Source organism: Melopsittacus undulatus, chromosome Z, assembly GCF_012275295.1.
Source record: "Melopsittacus undulatus isolate bMelUnd1 chromosome Z, bMelUnd1.mat.Z, whole genome shotgun sequence".
NCBI lineage: Eukaryota > Metazoa > Chordata > Aves > Psittaciformes > Psittaculidae > Melopsittacus > Melopsittacus undulatus.
In genome coordinates, this window is record NC_047557.1 from 636720 (window position 1) to 659389 (window position 22670).

Here is a 22670-nt window from a genome sequence, read left to right on the forward strand (position 1 = left end):
GCATCTCCATTATTATTCTTCACTTCTTCTTTGTTTTTTGTTTTAATCATTCCTTTTAGGAATTTGCAGGCATCTTCCTTGCGCTGAAGGAGTGATACCGGCAACAAGATGATTTGTGATGGGGTTGTGTAAGTGGGCAGTATGAGAGAAATCCTGGTATGTTGCAATGCTCCGGGATAATTATCACCTCATCAAGAGCTGTTAGAAGGCTGAGCCTGTGATAGCATTGAGTTGCTTCATTAGCCCCTCCAAACTGGCCATCTGTTCACTCAGATCATCCTGCTCATAAACCTGCAAGTGAACAAACACACATATCAGCAGCAGCGGGACAGGAACCAAGACCCCTGGACAGAGCCAAGGACACGGCCCCATAGCAGGGACCTCCCAGGACCCCCAACCAGGATGTCCTCCTCAGGGACCTGCAGCATCCAACCATGGCTTGATGCTTACAGGTTGACTAGCAAAGCCCCTTTGGGATCAACACAGGAGCTGAAAACCAGGGGTGGCCATGCTAGAACAATGTGAAATGTTAACTGGCATCCTCTGAGTCCCCATCTCCTCAGCTCCCTCCCTTCCATGTTTGGGGTGGGGGGGACACAACAAAACCTGTTTTAGCACCTGAAAGAGAAGTTAAATATTCATCTAAACATGTTCCTCCTGTCTCAGAGGAGGTTGCAACAGTTGATCCAGCAATTAGCTGCATTTCTCTTCACTTGCTCATGGTTGGGAATTTCTACCATAGCCTTCAGTGAGAGTTGAGGAATGGGAACAGTCTTCAGAAGTACCTAACTGGGCTGCAGGAAAGCAGTCCTTTGGGGTATGATCAACTGGGAATCTGCAGCAAACCCCACAACTAGCAGCAAAACTGCACCTATTCTTGGGAACCACTGACCTCAGACATGACCGAGAGCAAGAGGAGTGATCCCCTGCTTTCAGACATGGAGAGAGCTCCAATATCATTTACTTCATTACTACTTATTCATTTTGCCCAATAGAAGGTCTGGCACTGCTGTATAAGCCCTGCAGCCCCTGAGGTGAGATGGAGCAGGCACCTTAAGAAAGCACCTGCAGAGTCAAGCTTAAAAGAAAACTAATCTCCAAATTTTAGCCTTTCACCCCAAATTCTGACCACCTGATGAGCTTGTTGCCTGCACTCTTGTTGCCTGTAACTGCCTTCACACTTGTGGAGCTTGAGGAGTCTCTTCTGAGAGCTAAATCGTGCTGCTTTGATAAGGTATTGAAAGCCAAAATTGTGCTTCATGCTACTAAATGTCCTGTGTTAAATTACTCCTTATGCCAGAAGTTGTACCATGGAGGGGATTTTCTTTCCCGTTCCTATTCCAGTAAGAGATTCCATGTCTCTTAATCATCCTACATCCCTTTTCCCAGCAAAACACTAGAATCCTACTGTGACTATATGCAGGATATACCTATGCAACAAGCAGGAATCAAACACTGCTGTCCTGCATTAATCAAGCAGCAGACCCAAACCCTGCATGCATATCTGAAGAGAATATTTTGTCTTCAGCCAGGTTGAATCATCAAAGGATTCAGTAACAAAATGTTGGACAAATCGCTGCAATAGTGTCCTGTGCAAGGAGATGGAAAGACGTGGTACACAACACATTTAATACATTTCTTTTTTCCCTTATTCATTTTCTTTTGCACAGTTTCATCTTCGGGGTCATGTAAGTCCCTTCTCTAACAGAGTCTTAATAGGAGTGAAAAGATTATTCTAATTACTCCATCTTTTTGGTTTCACTTACCTCCCCTTTCAGTGTTACTTTTCTCATCATTATCTGGTATTACTCGATACTAAATTTTCCTGCCAAAGTTATTTTCTTCCCTTATTGCACTTATTGCCCCTTTTTCTCTTCTCCTGCTATCTCAACGTGCTGAGAAGAGCCTGTGAGAGCTGTCACATGGATAATATTAACACAGAATTGAAGGACGCACCTCTCCTCCATACCACAAAGTCCATTAAAGCCAACAGCAAAGTTTTACTGGCTACCAAAACTCTTTTACTGGTGTTCTAACAGCTACCAGTGTAATGTATGCAGTGTAATACCCTAGGTAAGGAGGGATGGACTGTTATCTAAAAACTGATGTGTAGGTTGAGGGTTAGAGAATAGAACTCAATGGTGATGAGCCTTGCAAGCAGGTTGGCTCTGACAGATGGTTCTTACATTTGCGGAGTCCTCAGTCTGCTTGTGTCCCTCTTCTGCAACCTCCGGGGCTGTGGGCACTGAGACAGGCAACAGAGGTGACCTGGCTTTTCCTGCCAAGCCAAGGGATGCAGTTTTGACTTGAGCCTTGGGGAGGTTAGGCCCTGGAAAAAGAAACAGGAGTCACACTGAGAACCTGTTGGCATGAAAACTGGTATTGCAGTGAAATTTGGGGTGTTGTAGGCAAAATGCAGGTGGTTTTACTATTGCGTTTACTATTGGTTTTACCATACATCTTTAGTTAGTATATGGTTTTACCATACATCTTTAGACTAAACTAAAGAGAGAGTTTAGTCTCTCTTAGGAGACTAAGGTAGAAGTCTTCTTAAAGGTCTTTTCCAACCTTGATTCTATGATTCCCAGACAGACTTACACTACTTCTTCTAGGCCAGGTTGGATGGGGCTTGGAACCACCTACTCTAGGGAAAGGTGTCCCTGCCCTAAGGGGTTGGAACTGGATGAGCTTTAAGGTCCCTTCCAACACAAATCCAGCCTGGAATTGTATCATTCCAGGAGAAACACCAGAACCATCACAGACACTTTCTAAACCCTCTTCAGTTCTATTTCAAACATTGCAGGTCTACACCCCACCACTGCACCCAACAGAAATGATGCCCAAGGCTGTTGGGTGAGACTGCAACAGGTTTGCAGTTTTCCATTGACATTAATTTTCCATGAAGAATGCTCTTCTGAAGAAACATTTTTTTTTGCATGGAAACTGAAGTTTTCCTGGGAAAACACCCCAAAACCTGTCATTCCAGGAAAATGATGGAATATCTGGCAGGGAAGTGCCAAATTGATGTTGGGTTTGAGGGAGAAAATGAGACTGAAGAGTTCCTCCTGCCCACCCCATTGAGGGGCAGCACTGCTGCTTGGCAAAAGGGGTGTCAGCTGCAGCACTGCTCCAAGCACTGCCCTTTACAGATGCATCAGTTGGGATGCCTCAGCTCTTTTCCAGAGGGAATTAAAAATGTTTTGTCTTTTAAAATCATTTAAAGCATCAAAGAGTAAAACCTGTGTCCTGGACACTGCTTCAGATGAGCGCAAGGTGCCTGGTTCTATGCAAGACACTGCTGGAGACCCAGTGGCTGCCAGATGAAATGGGGGCACACAAGACGTTGGTTTTAAGTACATGGGGATAGCTTTAACATCCAAAGCTGCCACTCAAACCCTGGCTGAGGTCGTGCATCTCATGCATCACAGATCCAAGGCCAAAAATGGGGACAGGAGTTTCCAATTTGCTCACTGCCAGTGTAGTCTTCTTCCTCCGAAGCTATGCCTTGAACATTCCCACTACCTGCACAGGGCCAAGTGCATTCCAGCGAGTGTCTTTGGCACTTGTGTCACCCACTTAGGTCTCCAAAGTTTATTCTTCCTGCTTTCTCTATTAACATTAATCCACTTTGATGCCTACTTGTGCTCTAAGGCAAGTTTCATGTTCATGTCTTTAAAATGCAATCTCCAGGCTAATACTTGCTTGGCTGGATGCATCACGTACCAGGGACAGGCAAATCCCACCGGCTATCCCCACCAGGTAACATCATATCCTTCCTGGCACAGGGCAGATTCCATGTGGGAGATTTTAATCTCTCACAGGAATTGGGCACAATTCATATTCTGCTCATTTAAGACCAATCGAAATCATGGAGATGAATCACAAATTGATTTTTCTTATGTATTTCCTCAACTATAACCTTCAGCAAGTTCTCTGCCCTTTTTCTGTTACAAAAATGAGCAACATAATAAGGAAGGCATCAGCTTTAGTAAGTCAAGTTGGCATCAACTGCATCAGAACGGGATCACAGAGAGAAAAACATGACTTGAGACACTCAAGCCATAAAATGTTGATAGAGGAAGGGGTGTTCCAGGAACAAGACACAGGACAGGATTGTATGAGGCCATCCTTGGCTCTGGAGGTGAGACCAGGGACCAGGAGCATGGTAGATGTCTCCATCCATGTGGGACATGCACAGGCTCACACCAAAACCCGCCTCTGATCAGAAATCCAGCCAGTTGCCATGAAAACTCAGATGGTCTTTTTATGAATCTTAAGGATAATTACTCATTTGATTCCTTCATCACTAGATTTCCATGTGATGACCTCTCTTTTCATACAGAACCTTATCACAGGTTCATAGAATCACAGCATGGTTGTGGTTGGAAGGGACCTCAAAGCTCCTCCAGCTCCAACCCCTGCCATGGCAGGGACACCTTCCACTGGAGCAGCTGCTCCAAGCCCCTGTGTCCAGCCTGGCTTTGAGCACTGCCAGGGATGGGGCAGCCACAGCTTCTCTGGGCACCCTGTGCCAGTGCCTCAGCACCCTCCCAGGGAACAGCTTCTGCCTAAGAGCTCAGCTCAGTCTCCCCTGTTCTGGCAGGTTCAAGCCATTCCCCTTGGCCTGTCCCTACAGGCCCTTGTCCCAAGCCCCTCTCCAGCTTTCCTGCAGCCCCTTTAGGCACTGGAGCTGCTCTCAGGTCTCCCCTTCAGGAGCCTTCTCTTGTCCAGGCTGCCCCAGCCCAGCTCTCTCAGCCTGGCTCCAGAGCAGAGCTGCTCCAGCCCTCGCAGCAGCTCCATGGCCTCCTCTGGCCTCTCTCCAACAGCTCCAGGTCCCTCTTGAGCTGAGACATCCTTCCTATATTATATCATTAAAACATGAAAACAATGCTCCTAAGCCAAGAGCAGCACTGCCTGAGGAATAACTCCAGCATAGGACAGGCAGATGCTGCACATGGAGCTACTGCCACTCTCGCTCCCCAGAATCCCACCAAATCCATGCAGTGGTGACAGGTCTCCGTATTCTTACAGCTCCAGCAGTAGCCAGGAGACAAGAGCTGCAGATTCATTTTCCTGTATTTCAAAGAACTGTCTTTACATTTTTAATTAGTTACACAAAGGAACAGAAGAGAGAATGAAATCCCTCTTGAGATGGAGTTGCCAGCAAAAGCCTTTCAGTGTCTGAAGGGGGCTACAGGGATGCTGTGGAGGGACTGTTCATTAGGGATTGTAGTGATAGGACAAGGGGTAACGGGATCAAACTTAAACAGGGGAGGTTTAGATTGGATATAAGGAAGAAATTCTTTACTGTGAGGGTGCTGAGGTACTGGAATGGGTTGCCCACGGAGGTTGTGAATGCTCCATCCCTGGCAGTGTTCAAGACCAGGTTGGATGAAGCCTTGGGTGATATGGTTTAGTGTGAGGTGTCCCTGCCCATGGCAGGGGGTTGGAACTGGATGATCTTAAGGTCCTTTCCAACCCTAACTATTCTATGATTCTATGCCTTCACTCTTCCAGCTCCTGTTTAACAGCTAAAAGTCTTCTTTAATAACTGGCCCTTCAGACTTCCCTGCACCTCAGAGTGAGAGGATACAGATATCCCCAGAGGTTCGTTCTTCAACATTCAAATCAGTTATTTGAAATAGGAAATGTTTTTTCCTCCACTTCTTAATAAAAAGAGCTTATTTCCAAAGAAGTGTGTATGTGATCGTGCACACACTGACACCCAAAATATGCGCTGAATGTATTTTACTATGTATTTCACACACTGAGAAACACCAGAGCCTGATTTAAAAAACATAAAGAGAAGGAGGTAGTACCAGCACAGCCAAATTAACTCTAAGTGGCCTGGTGCATAGACTGTGGATTCTCAGTGTTTCTTTCCCCAGTGCTTTGGAAACACCTGCAGTGCTCAGCAAACAGCTACAGCTGCAATTCTATAATGTTATAGCACTGATTCTATTCTAGTAGTGCCTGTGTGCCCTGCAAAAGAGGGATTTATCTTATTCCAGTTGCGGGGAATCTGGATTGCATCCTGGGATATCACTGCAATGTGAAGAATAAATAATAAGATACAGCCACTGTAGAAAATTGCATCGATGTTGTTTATGGGTTAGATAATGGACCCAAATAGTTTTTCTTTACACAAGTGACTTCTTACTGTGACTTGCTGAGTTTTCATGGGGTGGTGGAAACGCAAATATTTGATGTGGTGGTGAGGATCTCATGTGAAATGCAGAGTATGTTGCTCTTGTAATCCTCTAAATCCCGTGGTAAAACTCATGTTTCTCATATGTAACTCATTAATTGTAGTAATTGGACTTAAAGACACACTTTTCTGCATAAAGACAGATGTTTCCTCATGGATATTGTTAATGAGAAGGCATAATGATGATTAGTAAGTTCAGTTTGTGCATCTTTTTGCCCTTTAGCTCTCAAAAGCAACAGGTAAACTGTAATACTCATAACTAAAATGGAGCTGAGATTTTCGTTAAGCTGAGTGGTGTTATTTCCAGTTCTTCAGCAAATGCTTTACAGCAGTGACTGTTTCCCATGATATTGCCTATAATACATAATTAGTACAAGAGTTGAGCCCTCTTCCCCCAAAGGATGCTAAAAAGACCAAGCAGGCCTCTCCAAGAGAGTTCTAGACACAGGAGGCTGACATGCAAAGTAACCTACTTTATGCAAATGAGCAGCTAATTAAATTAAAACGGCTTTGGTTTCTAATGTTCTCCAGCTCAGCAGGACCCTCACGAGTTAACAACAGAGGATACCTTGGCAGTGGGGCCGCAAGAGGCAGAAGATGACAATACCTGTCAGGTGGAGCTCTGAGCGGCCCCAGGGTGGATTTACCCTGTTTAAAGGTTTCATTTCCTCAGCAGGGTGATTAAACACTTCACTGGCTCATTAACTAGATAATATATGGCGACCAGGTGCAAATCCCAGCTATTGCTGCTCCCCCAAGGCTCACGCTGAATGCGCTGCTGTGCCACCCTGGGTATTCCCGAAGCACTGCACATCACCGCGATCCTGTGTCAAGCCAAAAAGCAGCAGTTTTTATAAATCTATACACATTTGTGCCTATCAGGACATATGTTATCATGATGGACAGCGAGTAAAACCAGTAGAGCATCCATCCTCTTGATAGCAGTACTTTGGGAGAGCTACTTGGCATTATTTTATTTTGAGATATGTCAAATGGAACGTGAGATGATGTACTCAGCCAAGTGAGAACAGCTCATTTCAGGGAGAGGGCTCAGGGTTTCTTCTGTTCACATTGCAGGTTTTTCAAAGGCCCATCTCTAGAAGCAGGGATGATAGTGAGCTGGAAACTCAGCGCCAAGAAGTGCTGTGTTCCCATTCAGTGCATCTGGGGTCTGTATCCAGCTTGAAGACCAAGAACTCCTGTGTCGCTCATGTGTAATAGGCGCTCTGGGTGACGATGCAAAAATGTGATATGGAAAAATAAATAGACTTAAAGTGAAGAAAATGGAGATGAATGTAAGAAATTGAAGGAGTTAGTTTATGGAGAGAGAGCATGGAATGATGCTCAGTGGATAATACTGAAGTAGAAGGCAGAGCTCCTTGAGACGCGGATCTAGGACTGATTCTCAATGTTTTGATACATAGAATAAGTGTGTGATTATGGAATCTATTACTTGGCAAAGCTTGGAAATACAGCTGGAGCTGGGATAACACTCCAAGAGAACTGCAGGGACCTGTCTGCCTATCTGCTGCTCATGCAGACTTTCACACTTTCACAGCAAAGAGGTTAGACTACATATCACCCCTTCAGCTGAATTTCACTTTGTAACAGCTGTTTAAAAGCTGTTTAGAAGTGAGGGATGAGTCTCTGCTGGCTCCTTCATCTCCCTCAAGCACCTATGGAAGGAAGCACCCTTCAAAGTTTGAAGGGAAGTTGGACAAATTGTGTCTCTGAAGATCCAAATTCTTTACTGTGTCAGCACAGGGAGCGTCTGTGACTGGCACAGAGCAGACACCCAATAATCAGGAGTCTAGAGTTACCTAGGAATGAATCACATCTCTCAAAGAAGGAACATGAAGTTTTGCCATAAATTCTGTTGGGTCTAACAGAAGGAAATGAAGGAAGAGGAAAACCTGCGTGCTTCTAATTCCAAGCCTACAAGTGGGTATGTGCCTCAGAGAAATAAACTATGACTTTCAGATGTACAAAGAAAGCGATTTTTGGCAGAAACAAGGCAAATAGAAATGCCATTTTTCAAACCAATGGGAAGATCCCATCTAGAAATCTCTGTACAAGCCTGAGGACTTGCATGCAGGAAAAGGGAACCCTTCAAAGTGTTGAGAGGGGTTTACTAACTGCCAGTTGCAAAGAGGAAGAGTCTATGTGACCATCTATATATGGAACAGAAAACGTGATTGGGTCAGCTTTGCCTGCAATTCCTGCCCTTCTCATAAGGACTGTGGTGATTTGGTTTTAGTAGATGGGACTACAGAACTCAAAGGCAACAAGAGTCTTTCCCTTAAGCTCAGTGAGATATGGATCAGGCTCAAAATGCCAAAATGCTCTTCACCAACAGCTGAGTTTTTCAATTATTTCACTGAAATAGATCTTGAAATAGATCATTTGTATCATAGAGGAATCAGTGCATTTATCCAGGCAAGCACCTGAACCCACACTTCACTTTACACCTTCCAGTAGTCCTGTCAATTTTAATGAGACATCTCAGGTGTCTCCAGTTATCTGCATGCTAATTAAAATGTACTGGACTGGGACCAGCTTTCTCTAATGGACAGGACTGACCCTTTCCTGGCACTGCTGTGTCAATGCATCTCCCACCTGAATGGAGAAAGTGTGCTTTCATACAAAAGAAATGTGGAATTAAAAATACATTTAAAAATTGAAGGGGAAGGGTCGTAGGTAAAGGATTATGAAATAAAAGAATAATTTTCCTTTGAGTCAGGGAGTTCTAGTGCAAAAAGCCAGGATTTTGGAATAAAAGGTTCAAGAAGTGAATAATTTTCATATTTTCAGTGGATTTATAGACCTTGCTTACTGTAGACTGTGATAGAGAAGTCTGTAATCCCATTTACATTCATCATGTAAATTCAAACCAAAACACCCCAAACTCTTAAGCCACAAAGGTTTTTATACTCTCTTAACAAAAGAGCTCTTAGTTGCCTTTAAATTCAATGACAGAATTCAAATTAGAAGCAACAAATTTAGGTTTTTGTTTGTATTTCTTATTGGCACTGGGATTTCCTTACTGTGAATGGTAAACTTCCAACTCCTCCCTCCCCAAAGGACCCAGAATTTGGTTATATAGCTACTTAATTAGAGCTAATTGATTGTTCAGAATAAATGCACTCACACCGCTCGCAAATTAGCTCCCCACTTTGCAAGAGAGGGCATTAAGCACTTAAAAAAACAGATAGCCATTAAGTGCGCAAGTCTTACACCAGAGGGTTCTAAGTTTATGTCTCCAAAATTTGCCTAATTTGCAGCCAAAAGTTTTATTCTTGGAATTTCTGTCTCTAAACACTCCACCTGAGATCTGATAATGAAGGCACTTGTGTAGCAGTGATTCTACTAGCGCTCCTGTGAGGAGCAGTCTATTGTCAGCATGAGTGAAAATTAGTCTTTATTTCCTCTATATTCACTCTTCTAAAGATCACTGTAATTTCAGCAACTGCTGAGGCTCCAGACCCTTGCTATTTGAGATTATTATGGCTCAGGAGTCACTGCTTAATACCCATATTCCCTTTCTTCCTCTTCATTTCATCCCTTATTTATTTGATTGTTAGCTTGTGGTTTTAACACAGGCTTGGCAGACCTTCAGCCTTATCTTGTTTATCTGGTTCTTTTCTTACAAATGATTTAGAAGTAATAATAATAATAGAAACACCTCAAGGAGTTCATTTTCTTACCAGGCTTTCTTATCCCATTTGGTAATGAAAACAGTGTGTGCGCCAGCCGGGGTAAGGAAGGGTTTGTGCTGATGTTCAGGTAATACTCAGCTACCGCTATTTACACAGGGTTGTTTACTGACAGATTTCTTCATCTCACTCTTCTCTTTTTTGCCCCCAAACACCCAATATTGAAAATACAGGATTTTTTATATTCTTTTCTTTCTTTTTTTCCCCTCAAAGCAGCAAAGAAATAAACTTGAGCCCTTCACCTGCAGTGCAACCCTTCCTCTCCAATCCCTGCCCAGAGCCAGTCTGGGACATACCTTACCACTCAGCAGGGGGAAGGAAAATCAAGTTCAGTTTTGCTGTAAAATAAAGTGGTTTTAGGTCTGTGGTTTCACTGAGTGATTCTAGGAACACCTAAACCTAGACAATTTGTATTTCCAACTACACTGTTTTGGGGAAGAACCAAAACATGCAGCATTCTTACAGCCTCACAAAAGAGCCTGAAAAAGCTGAAGTTCTAGAGCTGTGACATGATATAAACCCTATCACTTCACAGGCAGCATTTTCTATCACCGCACACTTGCTTCTGCAGAAGAAAAATGATCTCCTAATTCAGGTTCATTTAAAGTGCAGCTGATCATTAAGACCTAAAAGGAATTTTCATTTGTGAGAGGGAAAAAAAATGTCTTCCCTGTCCATTTGTGGAATTTATGTCAGATCTATAACGCAGTAAGCTCAACACTCCATCAAACATTTTCTATTTAGCCTGAAAGGGGGCTAAGTCAAATCACTTATATGCCTATGTGTATGATTTGCAAAGGGGAGCAAGTACAGCCACGGTGGGGATTGGATTCTAACGCCTTAAGAATAAGTATTAGGAGACTCAAGTACTCGATCATGAAGCAGTGATGAAAAAGTGAGATCTCCTATAAAATATCAATGGGAAGGGCTTAATGTGAAAAACATAAATTTATTGGGCTCAAGGAAGAAAAAAAAAGGAAAAGAAAAAGAAGAAAAATGGCAGATTTAACTCTGAATTAGGCTGCTGTCATGACCCAAAACCAGGAGGACAGCCTTTTAAATATTTATTCATATTCTCATGGCAGTATCTCCCACAACTGAATAATGATCTCTGTATGTCTTCTTTATGAAGCATATGATAGAGTTTAACAGCTAATTACAATGGCACTGCACAGATATAGTGAATAGATAAAATATTAGAGGAGATACATCCTTTTAGCATCAGGTCAATCAAAGAGGCAAGAAAAAGCCCTGTGCTCATTTATTCACTGGGCAAGATCCAAATACTAGTATTGCAGGAGGGACAGTGTTAGATATTAGCTCCAGGACTATAATCTAAATACATAAGTAGCTCTAGAACTTCAGCATGTGGTTGGCTGTGGGGCAGGCAATGGGGCTGGCTGAGGACCAGAGGATGCTGCCTGGCATCTTCATACAGGCTATTATTTAAAAGGAGATGTAAAATGCATAGGACTGGAGGAAGAAGAGTCTGCAAACCAGCAGTGGAGGGATTTCAGGGGAAATCACTGAATTTCAGGTTCCTGCTTTTTAAAGTCTTTGCTGGAAATCTCTGTATCAATCTCTATGGTTCTCTGCTGCTTCCTGCCCTTCTAAATGCTGCAGTATTGTTTCATTAGTTATGTATTGTCTGAAGGGATAAGACACCTGCATAACATGACTTTTAAAAGTAGGATAGCAAAGTAAAGAGTGGTTTAATTGGTTTAAGTGTTAATGAGTCCATTACTTACTGCCCTACTACTTTATTACATAGGACATGTAATAATGTCTTGAGTTTAAGAAAAATATGATGAAAAATTAATTAATTCTGTCTCACAGGTTAAGGAAAGTAACAGTTATTTCAATGTGGGAATTTGCTAAGAGCTTTTTAAACCTGAGATGTCCCTAAGTAGGGTATAATTAGCAGAGATGGTCCATGAGGGAATTGTCTCATTTGGGCTGCAGATAGCTGGACCACCCTTGCTCTGCCAGAGGGAAATAGGGAGGAGTGACTGTGCAGGGATGTGTCAGTCGTCTTTCTAGGTTTGTTCTAATAGAGAAATACATCAGAAACTTTGTAAAGTCATTGAATGGTTTGGGTTGGAAGGGACCTTAAAGCTCATCCAGTTCCAACCCCCTGTCATTGACAGGGACACCTTCCACTAGAGCAGGTTGCTCCAATCCCTGTCCAACCGAGTCTTGAACACTGCAAGTGATGCGGCATCCAGATGCCTTCAAAATCTCCCTTTAATGGTTACCTAACTATGGTTGAGATTCCATACTCATGGGTCATAATAAATACTCAGTATTGCTGGTGAAATGAAGTGTTCTTTCTTGACATCTTTTTCAATGCCTTTTGTCTCCACTCCCATTTTCAGTGAAAAGAAGAGAGATCTGGATTCCAAAGGAGTGGGATTCAGGAGTGGGTAGTAGAAGAGCAACCTGGTTTTGAGGGATCCTTTGCAGGACAGGGATCAGTTCTGCACACCCCACTCACTGCCCAGAGCAACAAAGATTTATGAAGGAAAACATTCTACAAGGACTTGGGAAAAGGAGACATCAGTCTGGGTAATGACTCTGAGGACAAGTACATTGAGACAAGCAACAGAAACCAGACATAGAGGGAAGTAAATAGCTCCCAACACCACAAAATAGCCAGGAGCAGATCAGAAATGAAGCTATAAGCAATCCTAAAAAGTGAACATTGTGGTTTCAGTGTAATAATAAATACAATAGTTTGAAAGCCATATAAAACCCAACAACATGTTTTTGTCTATGTGACAGAGTCCAGAAAAACAGATTTTTTCATTGCTTTACCATTCACTTTGTTTATTTCCATTGCTTTATGGCAGATCATGCCATAAACTTTCAGTTCTCAATTTTACCTAACAGCAAAGTTCTACACACTGTTGTAGGAAACACTGCATCTGCTTACTTGAGATTACTTGTTCAAAAAAAGGCAGTTTTATTCTTCAGGATGATAGGATTCTTTATGAAGATAAGTAACACGCCGTGACTTCCTCTCTATTTACCACACCTCCCAGTTATAATGGTTAAACCGTAAACTCTGGTTGACTTGGAGAACAAATAGTCATTTTGAAGTAATCAGGTTTACTAGAGTAAGGCAAGTAGAATTGGATCCCCATAAAGTAAAATGTAGTACTACACAGAGATGAATAGGCTCTGTTATATATAAAAAATAATTCAGCAACGCTATTTGGCAAAAGCAGTTCTCCAGTAAATAAGGATTTATCTACTTCTGTCTGCTGTCAGAAACTGGATTACTTGCTGATGGATAGCAGGTGCTTCCAGTAAAAATGCAGAGAAGTTTTGGTAGCTTGCTCGTTGCAGACATCGACCTAACATATGTTGTATGGCAAGAAAGCTGTGCTCAGAAAGCACTATTAGAATAGAAAAGAGTGAAACTGAAATCTCAAAGGTTCTCTGAGATAAACTGGAGATTATCAAAGCTAAAGGAGCAGAGACCAGCATGCAGACCCTTTTATTCCCTTCTTAATAACTGGAGTAGTTAAGGATACTAAAGCAGGTAGTGCTACTCCTATTATACCAGCTCACACGAAGAGCAATTCTGGCACTGCACCTATCTGATGGACAAAGCAGATACCAGATACATTACACAGATGCACTCACTGGATCCGAGAGTGAGTTTTTAAACCAGCTCTCTAGAAATGATGCTGCTCTGGAAACAAACTGATAATTGAGGTGGAAAAGCACCATTCCCTCTTGCTCTGCCATGACCCTACCCGTGAACAAATGTTCCACTACAGCTGTTTAATCTAACCCTACCACCAGCCCACAGCCTCATTCAACAGTGTCACTATTCTAAAGCCTTTTTAAGAAACAGATAGTAATTTTCTTCCTGTTCCTTGCACGCTTGCTATTTAATTTTTGAGTAGTTTGCACACTAGAGTGGGTTGCAGTCAGTTCTTTTCCAGCATACATAAATAGTTCTTTCATTATCCAAAAGGCAAGGCTTGAAACAAGAGTCAAGCATTTGGCACTGTTTCAAGTCACTGCAGCGTAACAGGAGACTGGAAACAAGACCAAGTGATTAATTTGGCATCTCATTTAATTCATTTTTATCACTTACTTGTTAACTCTGATTTTCAGCTATTGCCTTGCCCTGAATTTTTATTCTGGATTGTCAGAATAAAATACCTGCTTATTATCATGTAATTCTATGATGATTCTATGTCACTGTACATAGAATCATAGAATGGTTTGTGTTGGAAGGAACCTTAAAGGTCATCTAGTTTCAACTCTGTCAGCACTTACAGTCATTTCTTCAAGGTATGGGACTGTCTTGTGCTCTATTTTGTCACAGATTGAAAGTCAATGGTTCAGACAAGGGGTACCGGAGCCTTTCCCCCCAATCACTCTTACCTGTTTGAGACAGAAGTGGTGTGTAAGGGACTTTCGGTTCTATTGCACTCATGGGTGGAGGTAGCAAGGGGTTGGCGAAGCTGCGGAGAGGATGTGTAGGGCGGACACAAGCAGTGGGGATGGTTCTACTCGGGGCATCCTCATTGCTGGAGTGCTCAGGCTGTGTCTGCGGCAGCAAAGGCGGCTGCTGTGGTGCTGGTCCTTCGTTAACAGCTGCAAAAGAACAGTCAGAAAACCCCCAAAGGACTGTTATTGATGTATATTTTATGTCCCATTTCCCACTTTTATGGTCATTTCCAACAGAAGGGACAGCATCAGCCTCTGTCCTCATGAAGGTGCAGGAAATGTGTAAACAGTTCCATCAAAAGTTATTGTCAGATAAATTAAAACCAGATGTTCTTCAGAGTGGCCGTGTGCCATCTGAAGCTCAAAACATCTTCTTTAAAAAACCCCAAAACATAAAAACCTGTAGCATATTTTTATCCCCTTCTATCTTTCATCAATATGTGCTTTTAAGTATTAAAAATCAATAAATACATAAATACATGTGGAGATTGAAACAAGCTGTGACAATGGAAATTCATTATGTTCAGCATCATGGTACTGTTCTAGTTATAGTGGAGAAAAGCTCGAGACAAAGAAAGGACTTCATTAATTTCTACATAACCAATCACCAATATTGTTTTTCCTTGAGACAGCTGTAACATTTAGTGTGCCAGAGCAGTAGGTTGCTGTTTTATTAGCCTATATTCACAGTCAGTTTTTCAGAGATTTAAATGTTCCATGTCAACCTTCTAATATAAAAGACAGCTTCCTTATGTTCTTCAGAGTTTCTTAAAACAAACTTTAGGTGTCAGCCTCTGTCACAGACTTTCCATGCCACAAAACAGAAGAAAAACAAAGAAAACAGAAGAAAAACAAAGATAACAAAAGAGAACAAAAGTTGAGACAAAGAGAAAAACACTTTATTTCTGCAGCCCTCAAGATCTTGTGCCCAAACTATACATAACAGGATGTGTATGGTCCACAGTGTTGCCTAACATCACCAGCACCATAAACACAGAGAAAGGTGATTTGTGAACAGTTATCTTGAAATGTATTACATGCAAAATCCTCTAATCTTGCAGTCTAAAATCAGAGTGTATTTTATGGATAGTGTAGTACAGTGGAGATGATGCTTCCAATGGGATATAAGATGACAACAAGACGCAGGATGAGCACTCACACACCCAGATGGCACTGCCCTTATTTATGGTACTGCTGTTCACCCAGTGTTGACTCTTCCTCATGAAGAGAAATTCACTGCTGCTGTTTATACCAGGAAACAATCCTGTACCAAGTTATTCAGACTTTTCCCAATAAAGATGGAAAAAATAATTCCAAAGAAACGGATTATTTTGTTCTTGTAAGAGAACTGCAACTGGAACAAACCAATCATTAAAATCTCTTGCTGACCACTACACCTACCATGAACTAGTTAAGAATTACAGGGAGAACAGATTGCAAGTCTGATGTGCTGCTTTACGGATGGCAGCAAGAAGTTAAAAGAGATCCATCAGCCATTGGAATAATCTCCTCAGGGAAGCTGTGACTCCCCAGCATTGGACACTGTTAGGATTCCTCTGGACAGGGTAATGGGACATCAAGTCTAGGTCATGCTTTGGCTAGAAAGGTTGGACCAGATGATCATTGAGGTCCCTTCCAACTTGGTATTCTATGATTCCATGATTCTGTGATTCCGCATGACACAGAAAAGGACTTGCCATTTCTGTTTTGCTCCTGCTGCAGGAGAAGACAAGGCAAACTGATCTGGAATCACCACCTCTTACCTTCTTTCCCACACGAACCATTCTATGCTTCTGTGATTCTATGATTCTATGATTCTTTTCCACATCCTACATCCCAAGTGCTGTTGAGACTTTCCTGGCCCTCAGGTCAGGGACATTTCCTGGTCCTTTTACCAGCCCCATGGCCTTAAGTAACAGCACTGGAGAAAGTTCACAGCATCATAGAATGGTTTGCTTTGGCAGGAGCTTAAATCACATCCAGCTCCAAACCCCTGCCACAGGCAGGGACACCTTCCACTAGAGCAGCTGCTCCAAGCCCTTTCCAATGTAAATTCTTCTCTTTGTGAGAGTTCCTGGAAGACCTGACATTATTTGCAAGCAGAACAGGGGAAAGAATCAAACTGGTTACTGAAGAGACTGATCACAACAGGAACCTATTTAATTTGAGCATGTCGGTGCTGTCCAATGGCTCTAAAGTATTAGCACCAGGCAGAATGGCTCACAGCACAACCGTTAATCATGCAGCCTGTGGCACGAAACAGAAATCTAGGAAAAGCTCAACCTCGTATTGAAGAAAACAACCTTCATGATACATAGCTATCAGAATTAGTTATTATACTGGGACCCAAAATACTCCAGAGGATCTGGTTTCTTTCAGAGCCTTCTGAAACAACCAGAACTCATTGTGTAAATAACATGCAATTACACAGCCAAGTCAAATCTCAAGGCATTTTATAATAATTAATGTCAAAGTATAGAAGTAATTACAACCTACTAAGAGGCAAAACAATTTTGAAAAATGGAAATGAGGATTTTGCCTCATTTCCACAACCCCATTTCTTGTTCCTGCGGCAATATCACAGAGATGCGTGGCCAAATCAAACACCATGGATAGAAAGCCAATTACAGGATCAGACCAAAGTCAAAATCATCTGCAGTTTGTTAAAGTTTGCTTTTCTGTGTCTCATTTTCCTTGTTTTAACTTTGAGGCTCATTGCATTACCATGCTATTGCTCTGGTTTTCCATTTCCTTCCTTGTCCGGCAGACCTCTCCTTTCTCTGAGGACTAAAATTCTTCTTAAGGAAGCCAGAGGTACTAAGGTTATTTGTAACAGAATAAAGCAGGCATAATAGTTGAGATCATTCTACCCTTATTCGCTGCTCACACCTTCAAGAAGGTGCCACAGTGCTGCTGCTCTAGGTACCATGGGCATTGGTTTCTTCTCTCCCTTCACTCTTATGCAAGATACAAAATAGTATGTGAGTCTCAAAGAAGTAAACATCTGAGGTTACAATGTTTTCTGGAGTAAAACCTTGGCAAGGTCTTTGCTTAAAGTAAAAATAAAGCTTTTGTCTATGCTCTTAGCCTCAAAATGTCTTCTGATATGTTTATCAAAGTCTGAACTTCCTATGGAGCCCAGCATTTTTCATGTTGTCTTTAAGGACAGGTCTTTTGGAAGGCTCTTGACCTGTTTGGAGGAAGAAGTAAACCAGAGACTTACTGCTACTCACCATCAGATACCTTCTTGGTACTATCCACAGTGGTACTCTCAGATAACAAAGCTTTATCAGCTTTACCAGCTAGCATCAGCATAATGGGCCCTGCATTAAAAAGCTATTAAATTACTGTATTACAGTATGGATATGTTTTATCTTAAAGATTTACTTGTAAAAGCTGGAGACCTACATAACCATTATTACACAAAGGATTTCAGGTTATCCTCCAGCTATGACTGAAGAGAAAGGTGTGATGACTCTATTAAAATTAGAAGCTAGTGCTGGGATTTAAAATATTGAAGGTAAGTGGTCTAATGAAGGTGTGCTTCATGCTTGAGAAGACATTTTTCTAAAGCAAGATGTGCATGCTTGCAGACATAATGAGAACCATCAATTTGCAATTCACTCAAGTCCCTGCAGGAAGAGAGGATAGATTGTTTATTTGAAGGATGGATGAAGATGAGCACATTGCTACTGCTGCCTGCATTCCCTACCTCAATTCCCTGCCTCGCAGCCAGATATTTGCCTTCATACACCTCAACAAAACCGCCCAGGAATTCTGATTATTTCCACTGATCCAATTATTGCTTTTTTTTTGTTGTTTGTTTGTTTTTACAGAAAATAGACTCCCAATTGGCCTTTTGGATGGAGCAGATAATAACATGCTGCATTCCAATTGTGATCTTTTGCTCTTGAATTTAGTAAAATATTTTGGCCAAGTAAAGAAAATACTATGCTATACATGAAGATGTGTTCTAAAGCCCAGTAAAACCAATTAGGGTTTCATTCCTTCGAGGAAACTTTGGATAAAGCCCTACTTGCATTCTTTTTTAGGCAACGAACACTGAGAACACGTTTTCTTTGAACCCAGTAGCCATGAACACTGCTCACCAAGCAGAAGAATAAATATCTGATGTAAACACTTTGATCTTCCCTTTGCTTTTGTATAGTTGTTAGTTGGCACAGTGCTCTTAAACTTTAATTTAATGTTTAATGAATTTAAGTTTCTGAACATATTTTTACATTGTGTATCTTTATTAAGTAGCATTGGAAAAATTCACACTCAGATTTCTATCTATTTGCAGTCTGTGGTAATGAAAAAATCAATATGGATTGAAAAAAAGGCAGTAACAATTCAAAGTATATGATGGTAGATGGGTCTTAAAATGACTGAATTTTATGCTGCACCTGCTAATGATTTTCTGTGTGTTTTTGAACTTACAACAGATTGTAAATATTATGTGACCAAGACTATATACCTGTGTAATGATGACAAACCAGGGCCTCATTCCTGTTGGGATTTTTGGATGTTGTAGCACAAGCAGGAATGTGGGTTTTTTTTTAGCATTCCTGTTGTCAAGTTACTATTATTGTGCAATTTCAGATGCATCCCAAAGAATATGTTTGGGGAAAACTAAAAATTGTTAATCTAAAGCTGAATCATGGCAAAATAGCAGAACAACCTTTAAATGACAGGTGTTAAACCCAAAAATAATGTAATGAAAAAACCCAAATTACTATGCTGTTGATTCTGTTTCTAAAGGAAAACAGAGGAAGAGAGGGACTAAACAGGACCTACAGATCCACTACATCTCTTACTACACTTCTGTGAGATGATGCAACCCAAAACAGACTGTTGAATAAAAACCACTATTTCCATTCAATCCCTAATGCAGCTCCTATGGTAGAAGGGATTTAAGCTTTCCAACTGGATAAGCTCAGTGCAGAGCTGACAGGAAGCCAGCTCCAAGAGGAAATGTGCTCAGAAAATATTTGCTTTAGTGCATCTCACTTTAACAGATTAATGATACATAAAGTTATCTCTGTTCCAGAAATCTTTTTATGGCTATCTCAAGCTATTCATGTTATTGTTCTGGGTTACACAATTTTCAGCTTTTCTTTTTAATATTAGCAAATAATTAGTCTTTATTTAAAAAAAAAACCACCATATTTTCTGGACATCTCCAAGTTTTCATCCCATGGATTATTAAGGCAATGCACTGATGAAGAATTTCTTCCCTTAAGGGTGCTCAGGCATTGGAACTGGCTGCCCAGGGCAGTGGTGGAATCACCATCCTGGAAGTGTTCACAAACCATACAGATGAGGTAGTGACATGGTTTAGTGGTGGACTTGGCAGTCCTGGGGTAAAGCTTGGACCTGATGATCTTCAAGGTCTTTTCCAACCTGGTTGATTCGACGGTTCTATGAATGGCTCCCTCTAAAAATGGTGCCGTTAGACCAGTTGTGGTCTTTAGGGTTACCCATAAGACAAGTACTCTGCCTTTTGTAACAGTGTGATCAGGATGGGACCAGAACACAGCCTGCTTATGCTGACCAGTGTGTGTGGATGGAGACAGGGCAGGACAGGCATGGGGCTCCTTCAGTACCTCCCAAGTGGGAGATGGTTTTCTCCAGCTCTCTTCCTACTGGAGACCATCATGACTCAGCACCTCTAGTAGTCATGGTAGAGTTAAGAAAGAGCATCTTCTTCGTTCTCTAAGTCATGGCAAACAAGGCATGTCACCATCTCCTCCTACCTGCCATGCTAACATTGTGAATAGTGGGTGCAACCAGGGTTTGGAGAAGGCTGAAATAGAAGAGTAGCAGTGGGAAGGATTGCTGACTGGACAACAGTCACTTTATTATGGCTCCGAGATATTTTCTCATTTATATTTATATTATTTGTATTTATTTTATATATTTATATTATTTAACAGTTGTACTTTACGGCTGGTTGGGTCAACAGCAGTAGTCAAACAGGAAAGACAGCTTATTGTCCAGTCTATAGCTGTGGCCTGACTCTCCTTGCCTTGCTATTTTAGTTTCCTCTTCAGTGGAACATTTGTCCTAACGATAAGTTTGAGCACTCACATCTTTGGGTCAATAAAAAAAGCCTTCAGAAATAGGTGTTCAAGCATGGTCTGTGAGGCAGGATGCCAAGCATCACCTTCACTAATGGCACGGCATATGATTTATTCAAGGATTGCTACATCTTGATCAATAGGGTGCTCGGTCACGCAGTACCACAGGTAGGGTCTACCTCAGAGGAATTATTGCCAAGTATTCCTTTTTCAGACACAGCTGCTATTGGTCAAGTATCATGTGAATTTTTCACCCAGAAAAAGCATATGAATTGGTTCTATAATCTCTTCAACTCCTGGTCGCTCTCAATAGCATAATCATACTAAGAAAGCAGCCAAAAATCAACAAAGTCAAAGAGTTGAGAGGAATTTTGTGGCTCTACCCTCATTTTCTGCTGCAGCGAGGTGGGAGGTGAGGCAGTGGGAGGCAAGCCATAAACAAAGCAGATGCTTTCGAGTTGGATGCGCTGGACGTTGACTGCTCTTCCAGATGGGCTGGCATTCAGCAGTAACAGCACTGGTGCTCTGAACAGCTTCAGGCACCGTTTTAGAAATACACTTTTATATCCCTTCATCCCTTCTTGGACTGGAAAGTAATGAACACTGACATGATATAAACCTAGGGAACTGCTTGGATGGTTCTGATAGTGTCAAGTGTCACTAGAAAACAAACACTATCTCCATGTCCTTGTCTGTGCCTTCACTTCATTGCCATAGGGCTGAAAATGTAAGGCGCAGTGAGGGAAGAGAATATTCATTTGGAGGTATTTTGTATGGTCCATGAGCTTTGAAACTCAATAGCCTTCACCAGAGAGCGCAAAGGCAATACCTCTAACAGGTTGTCATTGCGCATAGTAACTGGCTTATATAATTCATAAATACCATGCAGCCTTGATTACACAGACCTCAATGATCTGAAATAGCCATTACCCAAACAAGGCTGTCTACTGCTTTTGAATTATTTCATGGGAAACTGACCAAATGATCTGAAATCTTCACTGCTTGAGCTTTTTCAAGGCCCATCAGGTCTTCTGAATAATTAAAGCTGTTTTGTATTCAAGCTTCTTGCAGAAACCTTTTGTGTGTTAGCAACCTTCTGTTAAACTCTCAAGCGTGCAGTGCTTGAAAGATTTGGTTAAAGCCACACTTTCCTATACAGACCTTCTCCCAGGAACTACCACTGGACCCAAAGAGGGTTTCCTCTCCTTGAAAATATCACTTCCAGCCTACTACACGTGTAAATCTATTGGTTGGTTCAGGTCGAAGCTGGATGTGCCAAGGATGTGTGATTTTGGGGGCTGTGCCCAATGCATTTCTCATCAATCACGTCCCAGCCACCATTCCTCATGGTATTTACCAGGAGAGCTGCCTCCATCCCCGAAACCTCAGCAGAACTTTAGAAACCTTCCCCAGTTCAGCAGCTGGATTTTGGATCTGGGTACAAGAGAAGCTCAGGTTCTTCCATGAGCAGGTCAAGATGACAATAGCTGAGCAAATAGTTCAGTTATGTTTTTTCCATCTCCATGATCATCTGATCAGGGTAGTTAACTCTATTTTTATTCCCCAACATGTAATGTTTGTCAAGCAAGGAAGTGAATCTACTTTGTTTGTGCATGTCATTTGTGGTGGCTTTGGTATTAATTTAAGCAGCAGATATAAACCTGATGAGGCCAGTGAGGCACTCCAAAGAAATTGCCATTTAGCTTTGGCAAGACCTCCACAACCACACTGAAAAAAGCAGCAATCACAGATTCATGGAATGGTTTGGGATGAAGGGACCTTTATGCTCATCCAGTTTCAACCCCTGCCATGGGCAGGGGCACCTTCCATTGGAGCAGCTGCTCCAAGCCCCTGTGTCCAACCTGGCCTTGAGCACTGCCAGGGATGGGGCAGCCACAGCTTCTCTGGGCACCCTGTGCCAGCGCCTCAGCACCCTCACAGGGAAGAGATTCTGCCTCAGTCATTGTATTTAGGCATTATGGATGGCATTAGAGTTACACATAGTACACCTAAACCCAGCTTTTACCTACAATCCCACCATTGGATTTCAATCACCCGTCCCCCAGGACCTGTCAGAACTGACGGAAAGCAACAATCAAATGTCAGGAAAAATATCAGTCATTTCAAGAAGAGTTCCCCATGGACCCGCAGCGCAGATTCTATGTGATGTGAACAAAGTATGTGTAACAGATTGACATTAAT

The 22670-nt window shown here is 41.9% G+C and overlaps 1 protein-coding gene across 1 annotated transcript in view; it reads right to left on the reverse strand.

The window, feature by feature from the left end:
* Positions 1–201: 201 nt before the first annotated feature.
* The window catches only part of DCC (DCC netrin 1 receptor), a 428960-nt gene continuing 406491 nt past the window's right edge, over positions 202–22670 (reverse strand). Inside the window, exons 28-30 of the mRNA XM_034072648.1 lie at positions 14323–14535; positions 2187–2329; positions 202–291 (exon numbers count right to left, since the gene is read on the reverse strand). Of these exons, the coding sequence (XP_033928539.1) occupies positions 202–291; positions 2187–2329; positions 14323–14535 (446 nt within the window). The remainder of the gene's footprint in view (positions 292–2186; positions 2330–14322; positions 14536–22670) is intronic.